Source organism: Cryptomeria japonica, chromosome 8 (assembly GCF_030272615.1).
Source record: "Cryptomeria japonica chromosome 8, Sugi_1.0, whole genome shotgun sequence".
In the NCBI taxonomy this organism is placed as follows: domain Eukaryota; kingdom Viridiplantae; phylum Streptophyta; class Pinopsida; order Cupressales; family Cupressaceae; genus Cryptomeria; species Cryptomeria japonica.
In genome coordinates this window covers 103,115,316-103,138,758 of record NC_081412.1, presented here as the reverse complement: position 1 = coordinate 103,138,758, position 23,443 = coordinate 103,115,316, and the positions used below count along the sequence as shown (strand labels likewise).

At 34.5% G+C, this 23,443-nt stretch overlaps 1 protein-coding gene across 1 annotated transcript; it reads right to left on the bottom strand.

Moving 5' to 3' along the window:
• Positions 1–19,643: 19,643 nt before the first annotated feature.
• Positions 19,644–22,012, bottom strand: LOC131062460 (zinc transporter 5). The gene is made up of 3 exons (XM_057996123.2): positions 21,077–22,012; positions 20,166–20,315; positions 19,644–20,068 (listed from the first exon to the last, which is right to left on the bottom strand). Exons 1-3 carry the CDS (start codon positions 21,686–21,688, stop codon positions 19,763–19,765), a joined length of 1,068 nt encoding a protein of 355 aa, XP_057852106.2. The 5' UTR covers positions 21,689–22,012; the 3' UTR covers positions 19,644–19,762.
• Between the last annotated feature and the right edge of the window lie 1,431 nt (positions 22,013–23,443).

Sequence of the window (23,443 nt, the reverse complement as noted above, 5' to 3'; positions counted from 1 at the left end):
CAATGCATTGATTTATATAACCACAACCAAATATGAAACACAAAATTTAAATATCTTCCATTTCCAACCTTTGGTTGTCTCCTAAAGTGTGATTATCATCATAATTCATCCCAATAGTATTTACATTCATTATCCCAAGTAAAAACCTAATAAATGATGAAAGACACATTATAAGATGTTCAAGAGATCATTTTCCATGCTCTTCAAATCACAAAATATGGGAAATAATAAATGCACAAGTTTGAAACTCAAGGGTAATTACTCTTTCTCAACTACTCTGCTTCTTGGGAAAACTTTAATTAAGTGTTTCTTCCTTTAGAAGCCACCTTTTCCACTACCAATGGAACCCTCCTTCCTTTAGTTTGAATTAAGAATTATAAATTAATTTCTAATAAAACCCTAAGTTTTTGGAGATATTTTATCAGGATGTTGGAAATGTATAAAATATCATATTAGGATTGACAAGGTAGATGTAACTAGATCCTAACATGATATTGTATAATGATCATTGAAGATTCATATATGTACTTATCCTCGTTATCTATTCAAGTCTTTTTTCAAGGCATTTCTCCATATAAATCTAATATTATGTTCTATAATTTCATGGTTTGTTGATTTTATTCTACTTTTTTCTTTATGATTTCACATATATTTTATGGGTATTTATTACCAAGCAATTGAATTGTAGATTTACATACCCTCAAAAAAAAATTACTAGAGTAGTTTAACCTTTTCTTTATCAACATTTGGTATCAGAGCTAACAATTCTATAAAGTTGGAGAAATGAAAGGTTTTTCCTTATGGTTTTACAAATATGTGAAGGATAAAAAATAATGATCTCTACCTCTCACTTAGACATTGAGAATTCAATGGCACTAGCTATTAAATTTTCTGCATTGCAAAATACAGATCTAGCTAGAAAAGAAGACAAAGTTGCAGAAAAATAGAGAAGAAAAATAGAGCTGCAAGAATGAAATTATATTAATTCATTGTGCAAATTACAATTGTAAAATGTAGATTTATACAAATAAAGAACTCTCATAAGAGCTGAATTCAAGGAGGAGATGAGGGTAATTTCAGAAAAGCCAGAGTTAAAACTGAGACCTTCTTTCGTTAGCTTAGATCTAATTCTGTTGCATTGCTGTCCTAACAGGCATGCAACTGTAGTCTCAACAGTCTCACCATAAATCACTGCAAAAACAAAAAGTTTGGTAGTTGCGCTAACAACCTTAGTTGGAAGTTAACATGACTCCAACACCCCCCCTTAATTCCAACTAAGGAGAAAAGGAAAGGAAAAGAAAGAGGAAAGAGGAAAGAGGAAAAAGTACCTTTCAAAATTACAACTATATGAAGTGCAGAAGAATATCCTTCGAGATACAAGAAAAGTATGGACAACTATCAGATGGTAACTGTTGCCATAGTGCTGAATAAAGAACCTCCTCAAAAGCCAAGATGATGATCAAGATCAAGAATCTACATGAGTACCCTCAATGTCACTATTCAAACAATGATCGGATGGCAAACAAAGGCAAAACATCTGAAATTCGAAGATGCAGGTGGCACATGAATCTGCACGAGTGACCCCAATGACACTACTCAACCATGCAAGAAGAAGCTGCTAGTTGAAAATACAGGTGCCAACAGTGAACTAATCAAACTTGAAACAAAACCAAGAAGCATTAGCACTAACAGTATAAAATCTCCCTCACAATATGACAAAGGAGAAACAAGACAGGTCCACTAAAATGATGTGTCACAAAGGAGAAGACGATGGCAAGGCCTGTGAATAGAGGGTTACGTCAGCTTCCAATCTTCAGAAATTTGCCAGCAAATAATTTGTCCTTCCTCCTATCTCTCAGGCTCTAATACCATGTTAAATTTGTTGCATTGCAGAATACAGATCTAGCTAGAAAAGAAGACAAACTTGTAGAAAAAACAGAGAAGAAAAATAGAGCTGCAAGAATGAAATTATATTAATTCATTGTGCAAATTACAATTGTAAAATGCAGATTTATACAAATAAAGAACTCTCATAAGAGCTGAATTCAAGGAGGAGATGAGGGTAATTTCAAAAAAGCCAAAGTTAAAACTAAGACCTTCTTTCGTTAGTTTAGATCTAATTCTATTGCATTGCTGTCCTAACAGGAATGCAACTACAGTCTCAGCAGTCTCACCATAAATCACTGCAAAAACAAAGAGTTTGGTAGTTGCGCTAACAGTCTTAGTTGGAAGTTAACATGACTCCAACATAATGGCATGAGACACCAAAGCCTGAAGAGCTGATCAATCGAACCAAGGAAGCATTAGAACCAATAGTCAAACAGAAAAATTGGAAAAAATTACCAACATGACGAGGTCCGTCTCAGAACCAGCTTTCCGATGCCTATTCGTTTTCGAAAAAATGACTCTGTATGCCCAAGATATGGCCAAAAGAAAAAAACCCCTCTTTTTGGGCATAATAAGGGTAAAAAAATAAATAAATAAAATATATATTTATTTTTTTGATGAAAATTTTCTGACGCATTTGCAGGTACAACTATATGGATTTTGTGTCTCGTAAAGCGTGTCAATGAAAAAATCATGGCCCAGATGCACTTGTCACCGAAATAGGTCGAATTATATATCAAAATGAATGGAAACGCCCTTAGGAAGCCAATAGTGAGATCTGTTTTGGCCCAAATTGCTCTGATTTTTTTTAATGATTTTTTTGATGAATTTCTCGAAATTCATGCAAAAAAAGGCAAAACCAAAGAAAAAATTTCAGAACCCAAATTTGTCAAAAATTGACAAATTTCATATGGAAATGGGGGGTTTGGGGTATTGTAAGCTCAACAGTTAGGTCTGTTTGAGCCCAAAATGATAAAAAAATAAAACAAATACCCTAGATCCAATAAAAAAACTCTGAAAAAGCTTGAAACCCTCCTCCAAAAACTCTTCTGAAAAATCAGGAACAAGCAACAGTAGATGTAGGCTCTGATACCATGAAGAAGTTGAGGAAATACAACTTCAGAGATCCCAAGAACACCTGCATGCAAATACTTGTCACAAGAGAAGAATGGAAGCACATAAAGCAAAAAAACATAAATGCTCTGAAGAAGAAAATTATCATTCAGAAAGGGAATCAATTTTCTTGTTCAGAGCATTTATGCTTTTTTGCTTTATGTTCTTCCATTCTTCTCTTGTGACAAGTATTTGCATGCAGATGTTTTTGGGATCTCTGAAGTTGTATTTCCTCAACTTCTTCATGGTATCAGAGCCTACATCTGCTGTTGCTTGTTCCTGATTTTTTGTCATGCAGTTCTTGTTGGCCATTCTTTTCAGTGTACCTGTCCCTCTCCCTTTTCAACATTATGGGGAGGTTTGTCCTATTGGTTCTAATGCTTCCTTGGTTCAATTGATAAGCTCTTCAGGCTTTGGTGTCTCATGCCATTTGTATCTTCGAGTTCAGTTGTTTGCCTTTGTTTGCCATCTGATTCGAGTAGTGCCATTTGAGGGCACTCATGCAGATTACAGTCTTCTCTACTTGGTCATGTTCTATTTCACTGGAGGTTCTTCAAATCAATAGTTACTCTTCTTTGGGTAGGATGTCTCTATTTTGGTTCTCGTTTCTATTTCCAGTCTTCTTATCATTATAGCTTGTATTTATGCAAACACACTGAGACAAAGTGCCATCATGCATTATTTACATGGAATCTTGCACCTCCTGTGCCTTATTGTACATGCACTACTTATAAAGTGCCATGGGGGGGTTGATGTTTGCCTTGTTTGCCATCTACTGTTGTCCAGTGAGTGTTCCTTCCATGACATTCACCTCATGATGTGTGTCAAGTGAGTGCTCCTTCCACGACAGCATGTACTTTCTTTGCACCTTCGATGTTTCTAGTTCTTTGTCATGCAGTTCTTGTTGGCCGTTCTTTTCAGTGTACCTGTCCCTCTCCCTTTTCAGCAATATGGGGAGGTTTGTCCTGTTGGTTCTAATGCTTCCTTGGTTCGATTGATCAACTCTTCAGGTTATTCCTAATTATTTTAGCTTAAGCGTAGAGTTTAATAGACTAATAATTAAATAAATAATTATTAGCTAATACAAGATAACTCTAACACTAGCTACAAAGAGTGGAAGTTGAAGATGGAAGATATCCTAAGAGAAAGAGATTAACAGAAAGAAATTGAGAAAGATAAAAAGCCATCTAAAATGTTTGATGCAAATTTGTTAAATTTGAAAAACAAAGCACAAGGAACCATTCAGATATGTCTTTTAAGTTCTATTTTCTTGAATGTCTATGAACTATTGCATACAAATTACAGAAGGTGATAAGTGATACTTATGAAGAAAAAGTTATAACTAATAAATTGTATCTCAAAAGTTGTTTATACTATTTGAAAGTGAAAGATTGTTATTTAATTATAAATAATTTAAATTTATTTAACTTAATTAAGATCCAACTAGTTTTTGTAGATGTTTATATTTTAAAAGAAGATAATATATCTTGTTACTTTACTCTCGACTTGATAATTAGGAATATTTAATTATTGCTAAATTAATGATGGTGATGTAAGTTTAAAGATGTATAGTTTCATTATTATTTTAATTTTAGAGGAGATGGCAATAAAATCAACAATGATGTCTCAAAGAATTCCTTGCATCAATGATAAAGGTAGCTCTAGTAGGGGTAGTAATAAATTAAAAGATGGATCCAAATCAATAGGTAAATAAAAAATTCCAAAGAAGAGTATGGAATCTAGAAACAATAATATTTTCATAAATTTCTACTTAAATAGAAAAACTTCTAATGATATTTTCTTAAATTTTTACTTAAATGGAAAAACTTCTAATGATGGTGATAGTGATGCTTTGTTTACTTTTTGAACTCTTTATAACTAGATCATTGGTTTAGGTTACGTCTACCACATGACTCCCCACAAATAGTTGTTTTTTGTTTGTATTTGGTAATGATAATAATAATAATGTTCTTCGTATTTTGGGATTTATGACTTGAAACTTACTTTTTATAATCAAGTTGAATAATTTTGGAGTGCATGCACATCATTTAACAAGTCTAGATTCATGTTTATGAGAAGAAATTTGGTGGTAGCTAAAGGGGCAATGTCTACTCAGCCCTTACGATGCACCAGCATGCAGTTATATTTATATGTAACATGTAATGTATGGGTACATGTATTGTATGCATAGGATGTGGCAGGCATTGCTATGTTGTTATATGTATGTGTAACATGTAATGTATGTATAACATATATTGTATGCATAAGATGTCGGTGCATCGTAAGGACTAGGTAGACGTTGTCATAAAGATCTTAGATATGTACTTTTAAGTTTAACTCTTCCACTTTTTGTAACTCTACCAATATAACTCACAATACTAAAAATGCATGTATGTTTTGAAACCAACATTTGAGTTACAATATTAATATTCTTTGTAATATCAAAAAATAAAAAAACATGATCTAAATATGCATGGTTATAACTTCTATTCTTATACCTTTCTCTTAGACTCTCATATACACAATCTTTTTTTTTTTTTAATTTATTTTTCAATTGTTAAAATATATTCTATTTTAAAACCATATCGTAAACTAAACACACACATATTGATGATCTATCCAAAATCTCCCATTTTTATGTGATATAACCATCGTAAAATTTTAATAAAATTTTAAACTAAAAGTAATTAAATACAGCCGTACGTATGAATCAAAAAGAGTTTCATAATATTTTTTTGCATTAATTCGATGTTTGCCACATTAATTTTAAAGTCAAGTCAAACAAATGTCGACATAGTAATTATTCCAATACCTTAGTTTTTTTTGTTATTCCGGGTCAAACGGCATATCATTTGCAGTGAGAGGAGGGGAGTAACTAATCTTCTTCACCGACCATGTAAATGCCAATCATGAGGATTTGGTAGCTACAATGTCTATACCTATGTCGACATGTCTTCATAATGAATATTTGAATATATGTTGTTTTGGATATAATTTGTAAATTGTATTCAATAATAAATGATAATATATAATCTTCAAAGATCATGATGCCCATGTGAGGGTGTTTATTTATTTATTATTTATTTTTTTTATATATTTGGAATATTTATTATTTATTTATAATTTATGACATGCGAGATAGGTGTAGATGTGTAAGAGGTGTAAAGAAGTTATTATTTCAAATCGCTTGACCATGAATATGGACCATTGGATGTTTAGGTTGTGGGTAGCATTAACTCATAGTTTTGGATATTAGTCAATGGTATGTAGTTTCCAGGTTTTGTATATTGGAGGTATGAGACAAAGGATTGTAAATTGTAGTTACATTTATGTTGTCACATTATTATTGTTAGAGTAATCTTTTATTAGCTAATAATTATTTATTTAATTATTAGTCTATTATACTCTATGCTTAAGCTAAACTTAGCAATCTTATAATTATTTAGGGTTGCACACCTTTAGGGTTTCGAGTATCCTCTTATAAGGATTCTCTCTTTGTATTTTATATAACAACTGTAATTATTGAATTGCATTCTTGTTGCACAATCAATATGACTCCTCTTTTCTGAATCTCTAAATTCTGGTCTCCATAGCTTTTTTGATTCTCTCCTTCTGTGACAGGTTTACATGCAGGTGATCTTTGGGAGTTATAGAGTTGATTTTTCCTCAACTCCAATAATTATCAATAATGTAAGTAGTTGAATTTGTATACACATTTTATTATGATTAATACAAGATTGAGTCTCTTTGTTATTAGTTTTTTTTAAATGATTGTTTCTCCACATATACCTATTGTTCATAGAGTTGACACTTTTATGTTTGATTATTCATTATCACAATAATCTTATAGGCTTAATTACAAGATATTCTCAGTGTCATTCACCCTATTGATTTGGTATCAAATCTATAACTTGATTTTAGGAGATATCTTTCTTATAACATGTGTCTTTATTGTGGTTCTAGTGAAAGTATTTTTCTTAGTGGTTTTGCATATTTGAGTATAGTTAGAGAAGACATTTCAAGCACCTCGTGTTCAAAGATTAAGAAAATCAATAGCTTTATGTAAAAGGAATGGAAACAAAAAATAAATGATCTTTTAGAGGTAAGAGATCGATGGAGGGCTTTGACTCACAAGAAAAAAAAGTTGGGTTATCAAATGTAAATTTGAAGAATCTTGACAAGAAGGCTTGAGGATTAATACAACTATGCTTCTCCAATTCGATCTTTATAAATTTCTCTTTGAAGAATTCAAATATAGTCTATGGAGAAGCTTGTACATTAAATCTAACAAAATAAGTCTTGTTAATTAGTTATGTTAAAAATGAAATGAGGAGGTTATAGTTGAGCATTTAAATGATTTTAATCTTATCTTGAGTCAATTAGGAAATATAGATATTAAGTTTGATGAAAGGGATACATTCTTTTTGTTGGTGTTCTATATATGAGAACCTAATAATTTTAGTTAGTTGTAGTACTATAGATATAAGATGGATTCTCTTTTTCTTGATTTTACCAATGAATAAGTAAGGTAGAAATATAGGACAAGGGTGCAATAACCCACTTAAATTAACCCCAAATTCCCACTATTTTTTTATATATTTATCTTTGGTTCAATCGCATACTCAGGTACTTTTATCTAAATGAAATAGGTATCCATCCATTCGATAGAGGAATATAACCATATGGGTTAGGCATCCATCCATACGGGACATGATTTTCATCTATCCAATTTGGGATATGCATCTATCCAAATGGGGTAGGCATCTATTCATAAAGAATAGGAAATGCTCTGGCCAGAGACTTAGACTCATTGGGACCATCAGGGTCCTGAGTCACTCTCTAAGGACAACACTTCCCTACTAGGAGTGCACCAAGGCCATCGTCCTTAGGAGTATATGAAAATAATTATATAAATAAGCTTGAATTCTGCCTCAGAATTTGGCCTAAAGCCTCGGGAACTCAAGCGAATCCATACAAGACTCCTTCTGACTATGCATTGAATTAATTTATTTTTTGAATTAGTATTATCTAGACCTTTTAATTAAAGGATTATGGAGGTTCAAAATCTAACAACTCATCCTTAACCAAATCCTAATCCCCATCCTCGAATGCTTGAGTACTAGGGCCAACTTCACCACTAGATTGCCTACATACCCATTTTGGCATGGGATTAAGGCGTAAAATAAAATATAGTTCTAGTTTCTATCTATGTTTAATGTGAACTGTTTAGTGGGTATGCAACCCTTTTCGGGGTCAATGTCTTAGACAGTTTCTCTGCAGTTGCTACCCACGATGTTAGCTCTTATAGCAAAAGGGCTCAAGGTGACCTTTTGCTTATGGCCTAAAACAACTAAGTACTATTTCCTATGATTTACATCACCCTTGAACCATTATCATCCATGGCATTTTTTTAAGATAAATAATTTCTAAATTCATCACACATTACCAAACCCTAATGGGGTTTTCTAAAGTCTAACCGAACAGATGTTAGTTCATTAAGAATTTATCTTTTTACATTATCGATCCAAGGGGGATTACCCATCCCTTGGATTTTAAGTTCCAAATGACCCTTATTTCTTCCCAGCAATATATAGAAACGATTTCATAGACGTAGTTGTTGCAACTAGTTTAGGTGTTAAGTCCAATAGTTCAACATGATGACATTACCCATAAGTGTGACCCAGAGGCACTATAGATACTAAACGGTGCCATATTTTTTGTTTCATCTCCTCTTGTTTAGTTATCTATCTAAGAATTCAACTATAAATCCATGAAAGCTTAAGTAAAGCATTATGTACTAAAAGAAGTATGAAAATTATTTTTATTATTTGAATATTAGACTTTAATATGATTCTAATTGTTTGTAAGTACTAATTGCTTGAAAAAGGAAACTAATATAATGATAAAGCTTGTAAAAGAATTTAAATATTTAATTGTTCAGAAGGAAGACTATCTAATGACCAACTTCTAAAGGAAGACTATATAATGATCAGCTTGAAAAGGAATCTAATAATTTCCAACACATTTTCTTGATAATAGCATTAATTATTTGTAAGTACCATTTAAACAAAAAATAAATTAATAATAGAACTTGAAAATGAATCTAATTATAGGTATACTAAATTGATTACTTGTAATGAAATTAATTAAATAATAGAACTTGAAAGTAAAACCCATAGTACTATTCGCTTCAAAAAGGAAATGAGTCTAAACACTTGAAATATACTAATTGCACCAAGAATGAATCTTTAGTAGTAATTATAATACTTGTAAGATACTAAATATTTTGAAGAAAAAATTATAGTTGTAGAGTGCTAATTCTTTGAAATAAAATCTATTTAATATTAAAACTTGAAATGAATCTAATTACTATAAAAAACACTACTTATTTGAGATAAGACTTTAAAGCAAGTCTAACAGAGAATTGTGCTGATACAATTAATACCATTGTTTAAAAAGGGAAACCAAATATTAATAAGTTACTACCATTGAAAATTATTACTAAATGTTTGAAGGTTTTATTTCAATTTAACTAGTACCATTTTCTTTAAATGAATAAACTAATTGAGATTAGTTCAACTAAGCTTAAATTACTCAAGAGAATTAGTTAATATTAATAATAACTTATTTTCTTAGAGAGAGATTTAAATATTATTTGTTTTAAATGATAAATTTTTTAATCCTTTTAAGTAAATTATACTAGGCTTACTTATGATAATTTAACTACTATTGTGAACATTGTATGACTAATAAGAATTTAACTGTAAAAAAAGCTTATGAAATATGGATGATCTCTTTCCTTAAAATACTTCCAATTTAGAATGAATAGATCGATATTAGTTGTTTGAAGAATAAAACCCATCCCCAAAGTAATTACCTGATGGTTTGAAGTATTTGAATAATTTATCTAATTATTTTGGATGAAAAAATAAATATTTAATGAATCTAAATTCTCAAAATACAATTTTGAAAGGAGAATAACAAAAATTTAGAAATGAATGAAATCATTAATACTAATTGCTTAAAGGGAAAACTAACTACTACTAAATAAAAAAAAGATCAGGTGTTTGAAATTGATGTTAAGTGTTTGAAATTAAATTAAAATACTTTAGACCAAATAGAATTAATTTTGAAAGCTAGGCTCAATTATGTTTGGATATAGTCTAACATTTAAAAGAAAAAAGTATAATTATAAATAGAATAAACTAATTTTCTTATGGAAGAATTAAGCATTTATTTAGTTATGATTTAATCATAACAAGAGTCTAAGAAGTTAATATCATAAATTCTATCATTATCATTAATTGAATTAACTAATTATAAAATAATGTGTCTAACATTATTTACTTGAAGTATACTATCTATTCCCAATAATTACTCATTAACATTATTTTAAATACTTAAATTAATTTTAACGATCTATCTTTCAAGTTGTTGTATGTAATATAATTAATCCAATAGAATTCATCTTACACCTTCAAGTTTTCAAATATAAATAAAATCAATGATTCATCATAACCTCTTGTATTCATAAATTAAATTTATTTATTTTCAAAGATAATCATTTAAAATTTATTAAATTACTTATATTATTTATATATACATAATAGTTTTCTTATTTAACTTGTTATATATATATATATATATGATAAACTACTATTAAATTTAATATATATGAATCAATATTAAAAAAAAATTGTAGGATTCTAAAGGTAGACTTGCCTGAAGCTCACAATCAAAAAATTTAGTAGATGAAAAATTTATTGCAAGTTGGATTCATACTAACGTAAAGATAAATATTTGTAGAAGATGGAGATGAGCATGTTGTTCTTCACCTGACAAGACTCAATATTCTCTTGCCAATCCAACCATTGATCAGAATAAAAAACCTCACAATTACACATAGGGAAATTTAATGTCATGGCAAAATAATGATGCAATCTTTATTGGTTTACAATCAAGAATGAACTATAATATGTCATGATGGAATTCTGACCTATTAGGCCTCAATCATTTGATTACAAATATTTAATTACATAAGTGAATGAACATTTGTGAAGCACCATCAAATTTTAGTTTATAACACAAACTTTTTTTTTTTTTTTGATAAAAGTGGATGAGACCACTAAAATTATATTGATTATATATATTTTTACATGTGTCTGGTTCAAAGCGCACTGAAGGGAAAGAACCAGTAAGAAAACCCTTCAGTATTGCTCAAGAAAACATAAGCCTATCTACTCATTACAAAAAGCCCATAGGCATACCAAAACCCCCTAGATACATTGCAATACATTGCCATCCGCATTAGATATAAAGGAAGTTGTAAGAAGCAGTCTAACAGGGAGCATCTGAAGATGGAGTCAAGAATGTCCACCAAAAATCAGGGCCATCACCCCAAAATCCAGCTTGTCTAAACACCACAAGAATCCAAGGCTCTGAATAAAACAAAACTCAGAGCCATGAGAGAACCAAGTATAAGAGATCCACATTAACTGCTCTTTCCAATTCCTCAGAAAAAGCCACCATCCATCGAATTTGGCAAGAATTCTCCATAGAAAACAGAACATGATGTTAGAGTGAAAAGCAAGACAAAAATCGAATGATAGCCATAAGTGCCCACCAACAATCAATATAATTGAGAACAGGATCACCATGTCATAATTATCGCATCATGAAAGAAAACTATTAATATGAAGATGATCACACATTGATAAAGCCAACGAATAGCAAAATATCCCCAATCATTAGAACAACTACCTGAATCACTGATAGATCATGATGCCAAATGAAGCGAAGAGGAAAAAACAAGTGATTAAGGTACGAAAGCCTAATGGGAAGGCAACCAACAACTAGCAACCAATCGCAACAAAGAAAGATTACCAAAAACAGAGGATCAAATAGATATTATGCAAGTACCCCTGCCGTACAAGTACTAATTAATATGTAATGGTTGTCATAAGCCAAAGAGATCCCAAACTTACAAAAGAAAATCAAAACAACCTGCCAACCAAGATAACCAAAGACAACCACTCAACCAAGAAAGAAAAATCCACCATCCAAACCAAAAATACCTCTCCTACCTTCAGACTTTGTGCGAAGAAACTACCAAATATGACTACAACAGGAATGTTGCCATAAGGCAGGACAACATCCCCTCTATAGCCATATGGGGAAGTAACCATCACATAAAGCAAGGAGACATGAGAAGGTACATCTTAGACCAGTAGAAGAAAACCCAACCAATTTCCTACCCCATGAATGAAATCTAACATAAGATATCAATAGCATAAAATTATCATGAAGGCCAACACCTTTACTACATATACAAATGAAGCATAGATAGTGAAGTAGGATTTCAAGAAGGAGGACCACCTATAAAAAAAGCATCTTCATGCAAGATGCAGGAATGTCCGAGGGAGAGACCTCCAAGAAATTGACATCCTCAACAACAGCCTTATTTGCTAAAAAATCTGCAATGACATTGATCTCCCTAAAACAATGCAAAATAGAAAAAGTGGAAAAGCATTTTAACTGCTGAAGAATGTGATCTAGGAAATATTGAAGATGCCAAGATAGACATTTCTTGGCTACAACCACTTGAAACACGACTATGGAATCACCTTCAATAACAATGTCTTTAATTCTTAATGAAAGAGCGATATCAAGCCCAAAGGATAAAGCTTGAAACTCAGCTGTGTTATTGGTACCATGTCCAATTTATTTACCCACAACTTTGATGACTTTTGAAGAATGATAAAAAATAACTACTCCAATACCAGACTTTCCTGGATTCCCCTTTGAGGCTCCATCAAACTGAAGTTTGAATGAAGGGAATGGAGGGGGAGTCCATCTGGCCAATTTTCGTTTAACCAAAGAAGATAGACCTCCTGATACAGCCCCATGGGAAGGCATCTGACGAAGAGCGGTCCATTTCCAAGTAACCTGATTATCCCAATGAGAGAAAGAACTGAGATGATCTAAGTTTTTATGAATGAATGAAAGAACCACCTCACTGATGGAGGTTTGAATTTTACCAATTACTTCAAAGAAAGTGGCCTTTTTATGATTAAAAATTCTAGAATTTCTTTCAAGCCAAATATTCCAAATTACCAATGATGGGGCCACAACCCAAAGGGATGAATAGAACGATGAGGAAAACAACAAGGGCCAGGTCATGAAATGCGAAAGAAGATTGGGACCTATCGCAGAAGACCAGCCAAGCATGCCAAATAACCAATACCAGCACTCAGAAGCAAATGGACAAAACAAGAAAAGATGATCCATTGATTCCATACAATGACCACAAAAAACACAAGGAAATACAGTCATAATCCCAAGTCTGTCCAAGCGCATTCCGGTGAGAACCTTATCTTGGACTGCCAACCAAGCAAACAAACCTGCTTTAGGAAGACAAGTCAGATGCCAAAAAAGCTTAGTAGGCCAACAAGGGGATGGAGAAGTCTAAACTAAATAATTATAACCATCTTTAACTGAATAACAACCAGTAGCATTCTTAATCCAAACCAAGGAGTCCTCTTTATTTTGGAAAACAAGGGGTCTTTTGTGAAGTTATTCCACAAAAGCTAGAATAAGATTAATATCAACCAACAAGGGAGGGATAATCTTCCATTTCGCAATCTCACAAGGACCAGAGGAGACAATGTCAAAATAATCGGCAACAAAAGGCCCCCAAAATTCTAATAAAATACTAGACAAGGGGGACCAGTCTTGGATAGCTAAAAGGGTAGAGTGCCCATTCCAGACTTCATCCCAAAACTGGACTTTCTTCCCATTATTGACAACCTAGGATAGATGTGGTAAAATAACCATCCTACATGAAACCAAAAAATTCCAAAAAGCCGAACCTTTTGGAAGAGATGAAACAGTAAAAATCCTCTCTCTAGAAGCACCCCTTAAATACTTAGCAAACATGATGGCAACCCATTTACTATGAGGGTCAGCATATAACTTCCAAACCAATTTTGCCCTCAAAGCCTTATTCTGAGCAGCTAAATTACGAATGCCCGCACCTCCCATCTCTTTGGGACAACAAATTTTGTCCCAAGCCAAGAGAGGAATCCTTGGCTTATCACCCAAGTTATCATTCCAAAGAAAGGTCCTAAGAGAGACCCTAATGTTCTTAATAACTTGGGGGGGAGCCTGCAAAGCGGACATCAAATATGTGGGGATGGCATTCAAAACTGACTTAATTAAAATAATTTCACCAGCCATCATCAGCCACTTATGATTCCAAGAAGAGATTCGGAAGGATATTGAATGAACAATTTTGTTCCAAAAGGAAGCCTTATCCGACCCTAGAAAAAAAGGAATGCCCAGGTATACACATGGGAGGGTCCCAACTTGAAAACTCCAAAAGTAGACGAGTCTATTTTTAACTAGAGGGGAGACATTCACAAAAAAGATTTTGGATTTATGATTATTAATACTTTGTCCAGAAAAAGATGCATAATCATAGATAATTTTCTTAATAACACGAGCCTCCCTTAGAGAGGCTGCCTCGAATAGAAGCGTATCATCTGCAAACAAGCAATGAGATTGCGAAGAAGGGAAGTCATCTATTCTAATGCCTGACCATAAACTAGATGTTGTAGCACTAGAGATGGCCCTACTTAATGCTTCTGCCAAACGTATAAATAGAAAAGGAGACAAAGGATCCCCTTGCCTAAGTCCCCAAGAGGAAGCAAAAAACCCTGACGGGGAACCATTAACCAAAACTGAAAAGCGAGTAGAAGATATACAAGAGAACACCCTCTTAACCCAGTAGCACGAAAAGCCCAAATGATATAAAAAAACCCTAAGAGCCTGCCAATTGACCCGATCATAAGCCTTCAACATGTCTAGCTTAAGTATCATAGCCGGAACCTTTTGTTGAGAAATGGAGTGCAAAACTTCGTGAGCTACAATCGCACCCTCAGATGTTTCCTGACCAGGAACAAATCCTCCCTGTTCTAGGGAGACAATCTGAGGGAGGAGCCTAGATAGCCTAACCGAAATTGCCTTAGTAAAGATTTTATATAAAGTAGTACACAAGGCAATCGGATGAAAATCTGAGAACGAAGTAGGATTATCCACCTTCAGAATGATAGCAATAAGAGTAGTATTAAGCTCTCTAAGAATAGACCTATTTCTTCTAGATTCCTCCAAGGCTAGCAATACGTCATTCCCTATAAACTCCCAACACTTTTGAAAGAATAGTGTTGTAAACCCATCCGAACCTAGCGCCTTCTCCGGATGCATGGAGAAGACTATCTCTTTCAGTTCAGCCAGAGTAAAGGGAGCCATAAGCTTCTTATTATCTTCTTGAGAAACTAAAGAGGGGATTGATTGCACAATCTCATTATCTAATGCAACTGGATCCGCTGTAAGAAGTGACTTTAAGAACCTAATAGCTTCAGAAGCAATCTCTTCCTCATCTACCAAGATGTTTCCATTAGATCAGTAATGCAGGAAATTCGATTACGCTGCCTCTTGAGCTTGGTCAAGGAATGGAAAAACTTAGTATTTCTATCCCCATCGAAAAGCCAAAGATCTCTAGACTTCTGCCTCCAATAAGATTCTTCCCTAGCCAAAGTCTCAGAAAGTTGAAAGTTCAACAACTTTAGCCTATCATACAAAAGAGAGGACATTCCTAAAGCCATAATGGTCTTATTAATTTGTTCAATTTCTTCCTCAATCCTAGCCTTTTCCCCGAAAATGTTCTTGAAATGAAATACATTCCACACCTTAATCTTATGTTTTAAGAAACCCATCTTCTTAACAAGCTGAAACATCTAGGATCCAGGAAAGAATGGAGCAGAACACCACCATTGCTTTAATGAAGGTAAGAAAGATTGATCCCGAAACCACATTGGCTCAAACTTAAAAGGTAACTTCCAAGGAGCCGTGTCCTCAAAAATGGTAAACTGAATCAGAAGATGATCAGAGCCAGTAAAGGGGAGAACTAAGGAAACAAAGTCTTGTCCTGAACTGAACCAATTTTCTGAAACCAGAAAATGATCCAATCTCTCAGCAATTTGGCAAAAGTCCCTACACATGTTGGTCCATGTAAATGTCCCAATAAGTGGTTTACAATCAACCAAATTTAAAGACTGAATGAAGAAGCAAAAATCTAACATAGAATGCTTGTTAGAGATGATTCCCCCAACCTTTTCATTAAAACTAGTAATTGCATTAAAATCCCCCCCAAAAATTAGAAAAACATTACACAGCGGGGTAGCAAGGGAAGCCAAAAATTCCCAAAGGTTTCTTTTTTCTAAAACCCCAGACGACCCATAAACATTAAAGAGCCAAAATTTTAAGTTAGATATCCTACTTTTGACTAGACCAAGCATCCAGTTGGATGAAGAAGCAATTAATGAGAAATGAACACTAGAATCTTTCCAAAGAAACGCAAGACCCCCAGAAGCACCTGAAGAGGGAGAAGCACAAAAATTCCATGCTTTCCAGGAAGAGAATAACCTATCAGCCGAAGGGAGATTTAACTTAGTTTCTTGAATCATGAACACATCACACTTCATTAAGTCCAATTGTGAGTTAATCAAGCATCGCTTGTTAGGGGCATTTAAGCCCCTAACATTCCAGGATAAAATCCTCATTGGCCCTAAGGGGAGGCATCTGCTCCCCTCGAGATTTCCAAAGAAACTGGAGAAACCTTACTTGCCAAAAATGTCTTGTGAAGACTATGCTTAGTCACCAAGCCTCTTGTGACTGGTGGAATAAAGGGTTTTTTGGATCTCTTCTTTCTGGAAGTTTCCAAAGAGGAAAGAAGAGTTGACTGAATTCCCGCATCAATTTCAAGATTAGTTTTAACAAATTTGGGTTTACGACCTCTTTTCCCAGGAGTTGACAATGTGGGAGAAAGAGGGGTTTGTACTACAGGAAGACCAGAAATGCCCAAAGAAGTGTCTAGAGGAAAACTATTCTCTAGAGCCGAAGCCACCCGACCCTCTACGTTATCTAGAAGAATGTGAGCCGAAGATGGCCCATGATCTGATGTCACTATGACTTTATCTAGATTAAGAACATCAAAGGAATTTGTAGTGGGAAAGGCAGCCAAGTCATTTTCCAGACTACCCAAATCAATTGAGATTGAAGAAATCACTTTATTGGCAAGATCAAAATTGAGAGAGACCTTATTTGTATTAGCAATATCTTGCACCTGAGCAATAAGTTGCTCATCTAGGACAATATCAACATCCCTAGGATGTTTTGAGGTATTCAGCCCTTCAGGAAATTATATCTCAAACCCTAAAACTTTCCCAAGCTCAGCAGAAGACTTTCCCATAGGTAAAGCATCATTAGCAACATTAGAATTATTCAAAAGAGAACCCTTCAAACACCCAGTCCTCAGGGGAGGAACAGAATGCAGAGAAGCCTCTGTCGAGGCTTCAGGCATGAACGTAGTCTTTTTAGGGGGAGGTAAATTAGCAGCAGATATATCTAAACGGTTCTTAATCCAAACAAACAACTCCACATCCCTATCAAAAGAGGAATCAATAACACCTGAGCCAAATTGTATGGTTTTCATGTGAAAAAACAGAGGAGAATCCATAGTCACTGAAGAACAACCAAAATTCGCAGAATCTTTTAACAAATTTTGACGCCAAAGACCAAAAGGAGACCAAATATTACAAAACTTCGGAGGAGAAAGTTTAGGTGAAATCAAAACACAAATTTTTACCACCACTACCCCATCCTCAAATTCCAAATGAGACAACAGAAACTTGCCAAAAGAATCCCCGATCTTAGTTAAAATATCAAATTCAACAAATTCAAATGGCAACAAAGGAAGTTTAAACCAGGTGGGGACCTGTTTTGGACCAACCCTAGAGGAAGCGAGAAAGGGCTTCCAAGTTTCTACAAAGATCAGATTTTTTCCAAGCCAAAAAAATGGAACACACAATGCCTTATCTCTAGCAGATGTAGAATCAAAAATAACAATGAACGAACTTGTAGAGAGAACATGGAAATATAAAGTACCATACCAATGTGCATGTATTTTATAATGGAGCTTAGACAGAGGAAGAGAGTCAACCCAAACTTGGATAACAACTGCCAAAGCTCGAAGATCATGTGCCTTCTTTCCTAAAGTAACATCCAAGGCATCAATTAACGGAACCAAGGACAAAGCAGGTTGTGAGGCCAAAACAACATTCAGATCTTGACCTTCCGAGCTCTTTTTTAATGGCTATGAATTAGCAGAGTCTCTCGGCAGGGCAAGTCGAGCCTTATTATCAAAAACCCTAGCATGATGAAACTCCTTTTGACCATTCTTTTGCCAATTTCTCAAATTTTTACCTCGATTTCCATTTTGCCGAAAAAACCCTTTGAAATACATAGAGAAAGGAAACTCAGATGTGATTCCCTCACCATCGCAAGTAGACGAAACTAGAGCATCAACCCATTCCCCTCCATGAAAAACCCACTGCGGAGTGTGCCCTGTGTGCATGCCAAAAGGATCTTTGGGAGGAGGCATATCTGCCACTGCCTCATCTCCCCAGCACCTCCATGACTGCATGGCAAACACTCGCTTTGTTTCTCCTTCGTCAATCACTTCAAAAGAAAAACGCGATGGTCTATTACCTTTCTTTTTTTTATTCATGTGGCTTCACTGTTTTGGATCTCTCATCGAACCCGAATGCTCGCTTTTCAACTTGTCTTATCTGTAGTCCACCAATGGAGTTTGCAGATTACTAATGAATTGCAGACCTGAAAGTAGGCGAGTTGACCCTTGAAATATGGTTCACTGCTACTGGAAATCGGTTCGCTGACCTTAAGACATAATTCACTTCACTCCTTTACCGTTCTGCTGCGTTTTGTTCAGGTGCTTTATCAAACACATCGGTTTTGATGATAGGCACTGGAAGCAAGTTTGTCGTAAATCTTCACAAATGACATTCACAGAAAATCTGTTGTAACTTGTGCAATAGGTTCACGAATCGCAATGTGTTGAAGGCGAACCGGCCCTCAAGATTGAAATCGCCCCGAACACTCACCTTTTCTCGACAGGCTATTGAAGGTTTTCAACTAGTAAATAATCTCAAAAGAACGGATTCAACCCCAATAATGAAAGGTTAAATCTTCATATTTTTAAGATTAAATATTTTATTCTTTTATATTTAATTTCAAAAATAACATTTCAATTTATCAATTTTTTAATTATTAATTAAATCTAAATTAATTAGATGTTTATCTCATAAATGCAAAAGAAATTTTGTTTCTTTCCTATACCAAATGATAGGTTAGTTTAACCTTTAGGTGAAGGCAGTCCTTGTAGGTCATAATGCAATTATGAAGTTTGGTCATTATAAACTCAACTATAAATATTTGCTTAGCTAATGCTGAGGAGCAAAGAAATTTGACAGGAATTATGCTTGTACAAATTTATTACTTTGTATATTTTATGATAATAATATAGATACTCTTTAATTAAACTAATATGAAATGTAGGTCAACGGTTCATATCATGTCGACATTGTGTGCACAGAATTCAATTGGATGTCAGGTGAGACCCGAATTTCTGTTAGAAAAATCCATCTTTTTAGCTATTGAAAGCAACAAATTTAATCCTTAAGCAGTGCTGATATAAGCCAATTAAAATAGGTCATTGGATCCTTAGGTTGCCAATAAAAAATTATCATATATTTCTGGTTTCATCACACCAATTTTGTTAAACATGATGGATGAATGACAGCATATAATGCTATTATTGTTACATAGTGTTTTGGATCCAACTGAGTTAGGCCCATTTGGCCAATAAAGACATGGAACCGATTCCTAACAATAGAGAAGTATATGACCACAACTGAAGCCCCACTTTGCTCTGCATTCGTGGCCCAAGAAAATCTGCTGCAAGAAGATCCACTAATGCCATATATATCAGAATTCCTGCAGAGGCTGCATCGAACATTCCCTCAACAATTAGAGCTGTTGAACTATTTTCATTATAAGTTGATGAAATTGCGATTCCCACTGCAATTCCCAGCGGTGTAGTTATTGAAAAGAAGAACGCCATTAACGCTGTAGATCTGTTCTTGAACCTCGCCTGTACATTATCATCAACATATAAGTATATTAGGCCATCATAAAAACATGAAACAGTCATATAATTTTCAAGATGTTAAGAAGAGCAAATTATTCACCTGAACTATGCATCCTCCAAGGCCGATTCCTTCAAAAAACTGATGAAATGTCAGAGCTGCAATTAGAGGGCGTATGGTGCATGGACTCTCAGATGCCCCTAACGATATTCCAATTATCACAGAGTGGGCCACTATTCCAAGCTCTAACACCTGCTCCACATAATCAGTCAAGTTTTGGATTAGATAATGTTATATGAAAGCTTGAATATGAAATCAATCTAGGTGAAAATCTTAGGGATAAGGTGATTTGTTCATGAAACAATACCCACAAAGATTTGTGATGTTAAAAGTGAAATAATACAAGATACAAGCAAAAAAACCATCACTTCTATGAGTAAGATCTGTTAACTTGTTATGTATGAGGGTAAACTAGGAAAAAAACAGGGTGGAATGATCATAGCTCATATATTGAAGTGGAGTAGAGTTTTGATTGTCCATAAGGTCACAGTGCATTGGTGAAGTCATAATATCATTGTGTCATACATTAAAATTCACTTTTGTCAAAAAAATCAATTAGAACTCAAACCTAAGACCTTCCATTCATTGCTATACTCTATCAAAAGACCTTCCTTTCACTGCTATGCTATACTCTACCAACTGAGCTACTGGCTCCTATAAGACTGATCTGCTCATATTTGATTTAGATGCGACTTATTTCTAACAAATCCCTCGCTCGATTCATTAAGCTCGAAGGACATGTGCCTCTACTTGATTAAGCTTAAAGGACATGTGCCTCTACTTGAGTAACGAGTGTTGGGCATGAATTTGAACAAACTAATAAGCTATAAAGCCATTAGAAAGAGATTCCCCATATATGATCTCTTAGACTCCAACAAGACTAAAACCCAAATAACCCACATGAAACAAGTATAGTTTTGATTTGGGTTAGTTTTTTTTTTTTGTTTGTTTACCTGAGAAATAACACGATGGCGAAGCAATGATGAAGCAGAGCCTTCGGCAGCAGAATCATATGCATGGGAACCACCATGAGTATGAAGATGACTCTGATGTTCAATCTCCCCACTATTCCCCACCCTTGCAGTAGACATATCTGCAACACCAACCGTTGCCTGCTGTTTCTTAAGGTGGGCTCGTTGATAATATCCAGTAGCCATAGCATCCACCATAAGACTGACAACAGCACCCATCATAGCTGTAAACCCAGCAAACGGGAAGTTTTGCCAAGCAGCTCCCTTCAAGCAAGGATTACCCAGAGAATCAAATGCATCAGGAAGGATATGGACAAAACCAGTTGCCACAATAACTCCTGCTGCAAAAGACTTGATGATGATAAATATATCCTTATCAGGCCTCAAAGCACTGATACTTCTCCCCAAGATAGGCAAGCATACGCCTATTGCACTGCCTATCAAAATAGAGGCAATTGCCCCAAGCTTGAGGTGGAGAGCTTCATCTTTGTTTCTGCAACTTTGATCCACAGAACAATCGGATTCCTGTGCACCCACCAAACTGGTTGTTGAAAACAGAGCCCATGACAAACAAATCATCCAAAATGTTGCCATGCTGAATCAGTCATGAACATGAGGAACTCCTAAAGAGTTGGTCTATATTTATGCACAGAATAATCAAAATAATGAGCCCAATTTTTATTAAAAGTCAATGGAATGTAGAAAAACTTTCCACTTGCCTCATGATGTCCTCATCTCCCTTCTTTTATATTAAATTTTATTTTTTAATTTTTCAGGAATTGTCTCTGCAACGGTTTCGACATTTTAGCACTTTTCGTGTCAAGTTGTTCCATGCTTCAAATGGCTAACAGTTATTCTATTTTTATCTCTTTGAACTGATTCAATACATACTGTAGTGTAGATTTAGATCTGATATTTGATTTTTCTCTTGTTTTCTACTCATCAAAAGAAACAAAAAAGATTGGTAAGAAGATGCCACGAATGTACAAAATTTCTTTGTTTAATAGATTATATTCAGTAAAGACAGATCTGTATCGTCCATTCTTCATATTATTGGAATTCTACGAGAAGCTGCTGAAATGTCAGGCATTGAGCTGCTAAAGTTGACTTGAATTGCCGCCGTGCGAATAGCATTTTCCCGGAGTCTAAGTTTATCTAAACTACTATTAAAAAACAGTGCACAATCCGGCAAGAATCGGGATGACAACATCGGGTTAAGTCTTCGATATTATTTGGTTTTAACGTGGGGTACGGAAGGAAGGACGGCCACAGCCGTATGACATTATTTGGGTTCTGTTTATATTTATATTATATACTAGCAATTGCACTTTGGTGTGTAATGGGTATGTCAAGAGGTGTGAAAGGTCAATTGGAAAAAATAAGTATTTTTTTCATATGTTTATGTAATGCATGAGGTCAATTGATAGATCATATATCAGATTATGCTTGTAAAAAACTGTCTCAATGGAAAATTGATAGCTCCAAGTCAACTATGCATCCATAGATATAGAGAAAGAGGTAGAGACAAATTTGGAGAGGTAAAGAGAGGCATAAATATAGATATATGCCAAGAGAAAGAGAGATATATAGATATGTGAGAAGAGAAAGGGAGATAGATGTATAGATAGAAAGATATATAGGTTAATGGCCTAGTTCTCCTACCATTTACTGCTATTTCTCTTTGTCCCTGTGCTTTTAGGAGAAAAATGAAAATCCCAAAATCAAAGTAATGCATGGGTGGTATTATACCAATTGAGATGAAGTGAATAAGGCAGAGAGGTAGAGATGATAAAATTTAGATAAAGAGGAAGATAGAGATATAGGGGGTAAGAGTGAGAAACATGCTCGTAATAGACAGAGGTATAGAGAGATAGAGAGGGGAAAATTTAGATAGAGATTAGGATAGGGATGGAGAAACAATGAAAGTGTGTGTGTATATGAGAGAGAAACATGGAGGGAGAGCTGGAGAGATGGATATAACTTGGGAAAGATAGAGGAGGTGTGAAAGAGATAAATATATAGAGAAGGAGAGATGGAAGTGAATACGAAGAGGGATATGAAATAATAAGATATAGATAAGGAGAGGGAGACAGAGAGAGAGAGAGAGAGAGAGAGAGAGAGGGGGGGGGGGGGGGGGGGGCAAGGGTGAGAGGTAGAGAGGGGGAAAGATTGATATAAATAGAGATATAGAGGGAGAAACACCAAGAGTGTGTGTGTATATAAGTGAGAGAAATATGGTGGGATAGAAAGAGAGGGAGGGAGAGAAATAGGGAAACGAGAGAAGAAACATATACAAAAAGGGGGAGTGTTAGGGAGACATGGAGAGAAAGGGAGAGATATGAATAGAAA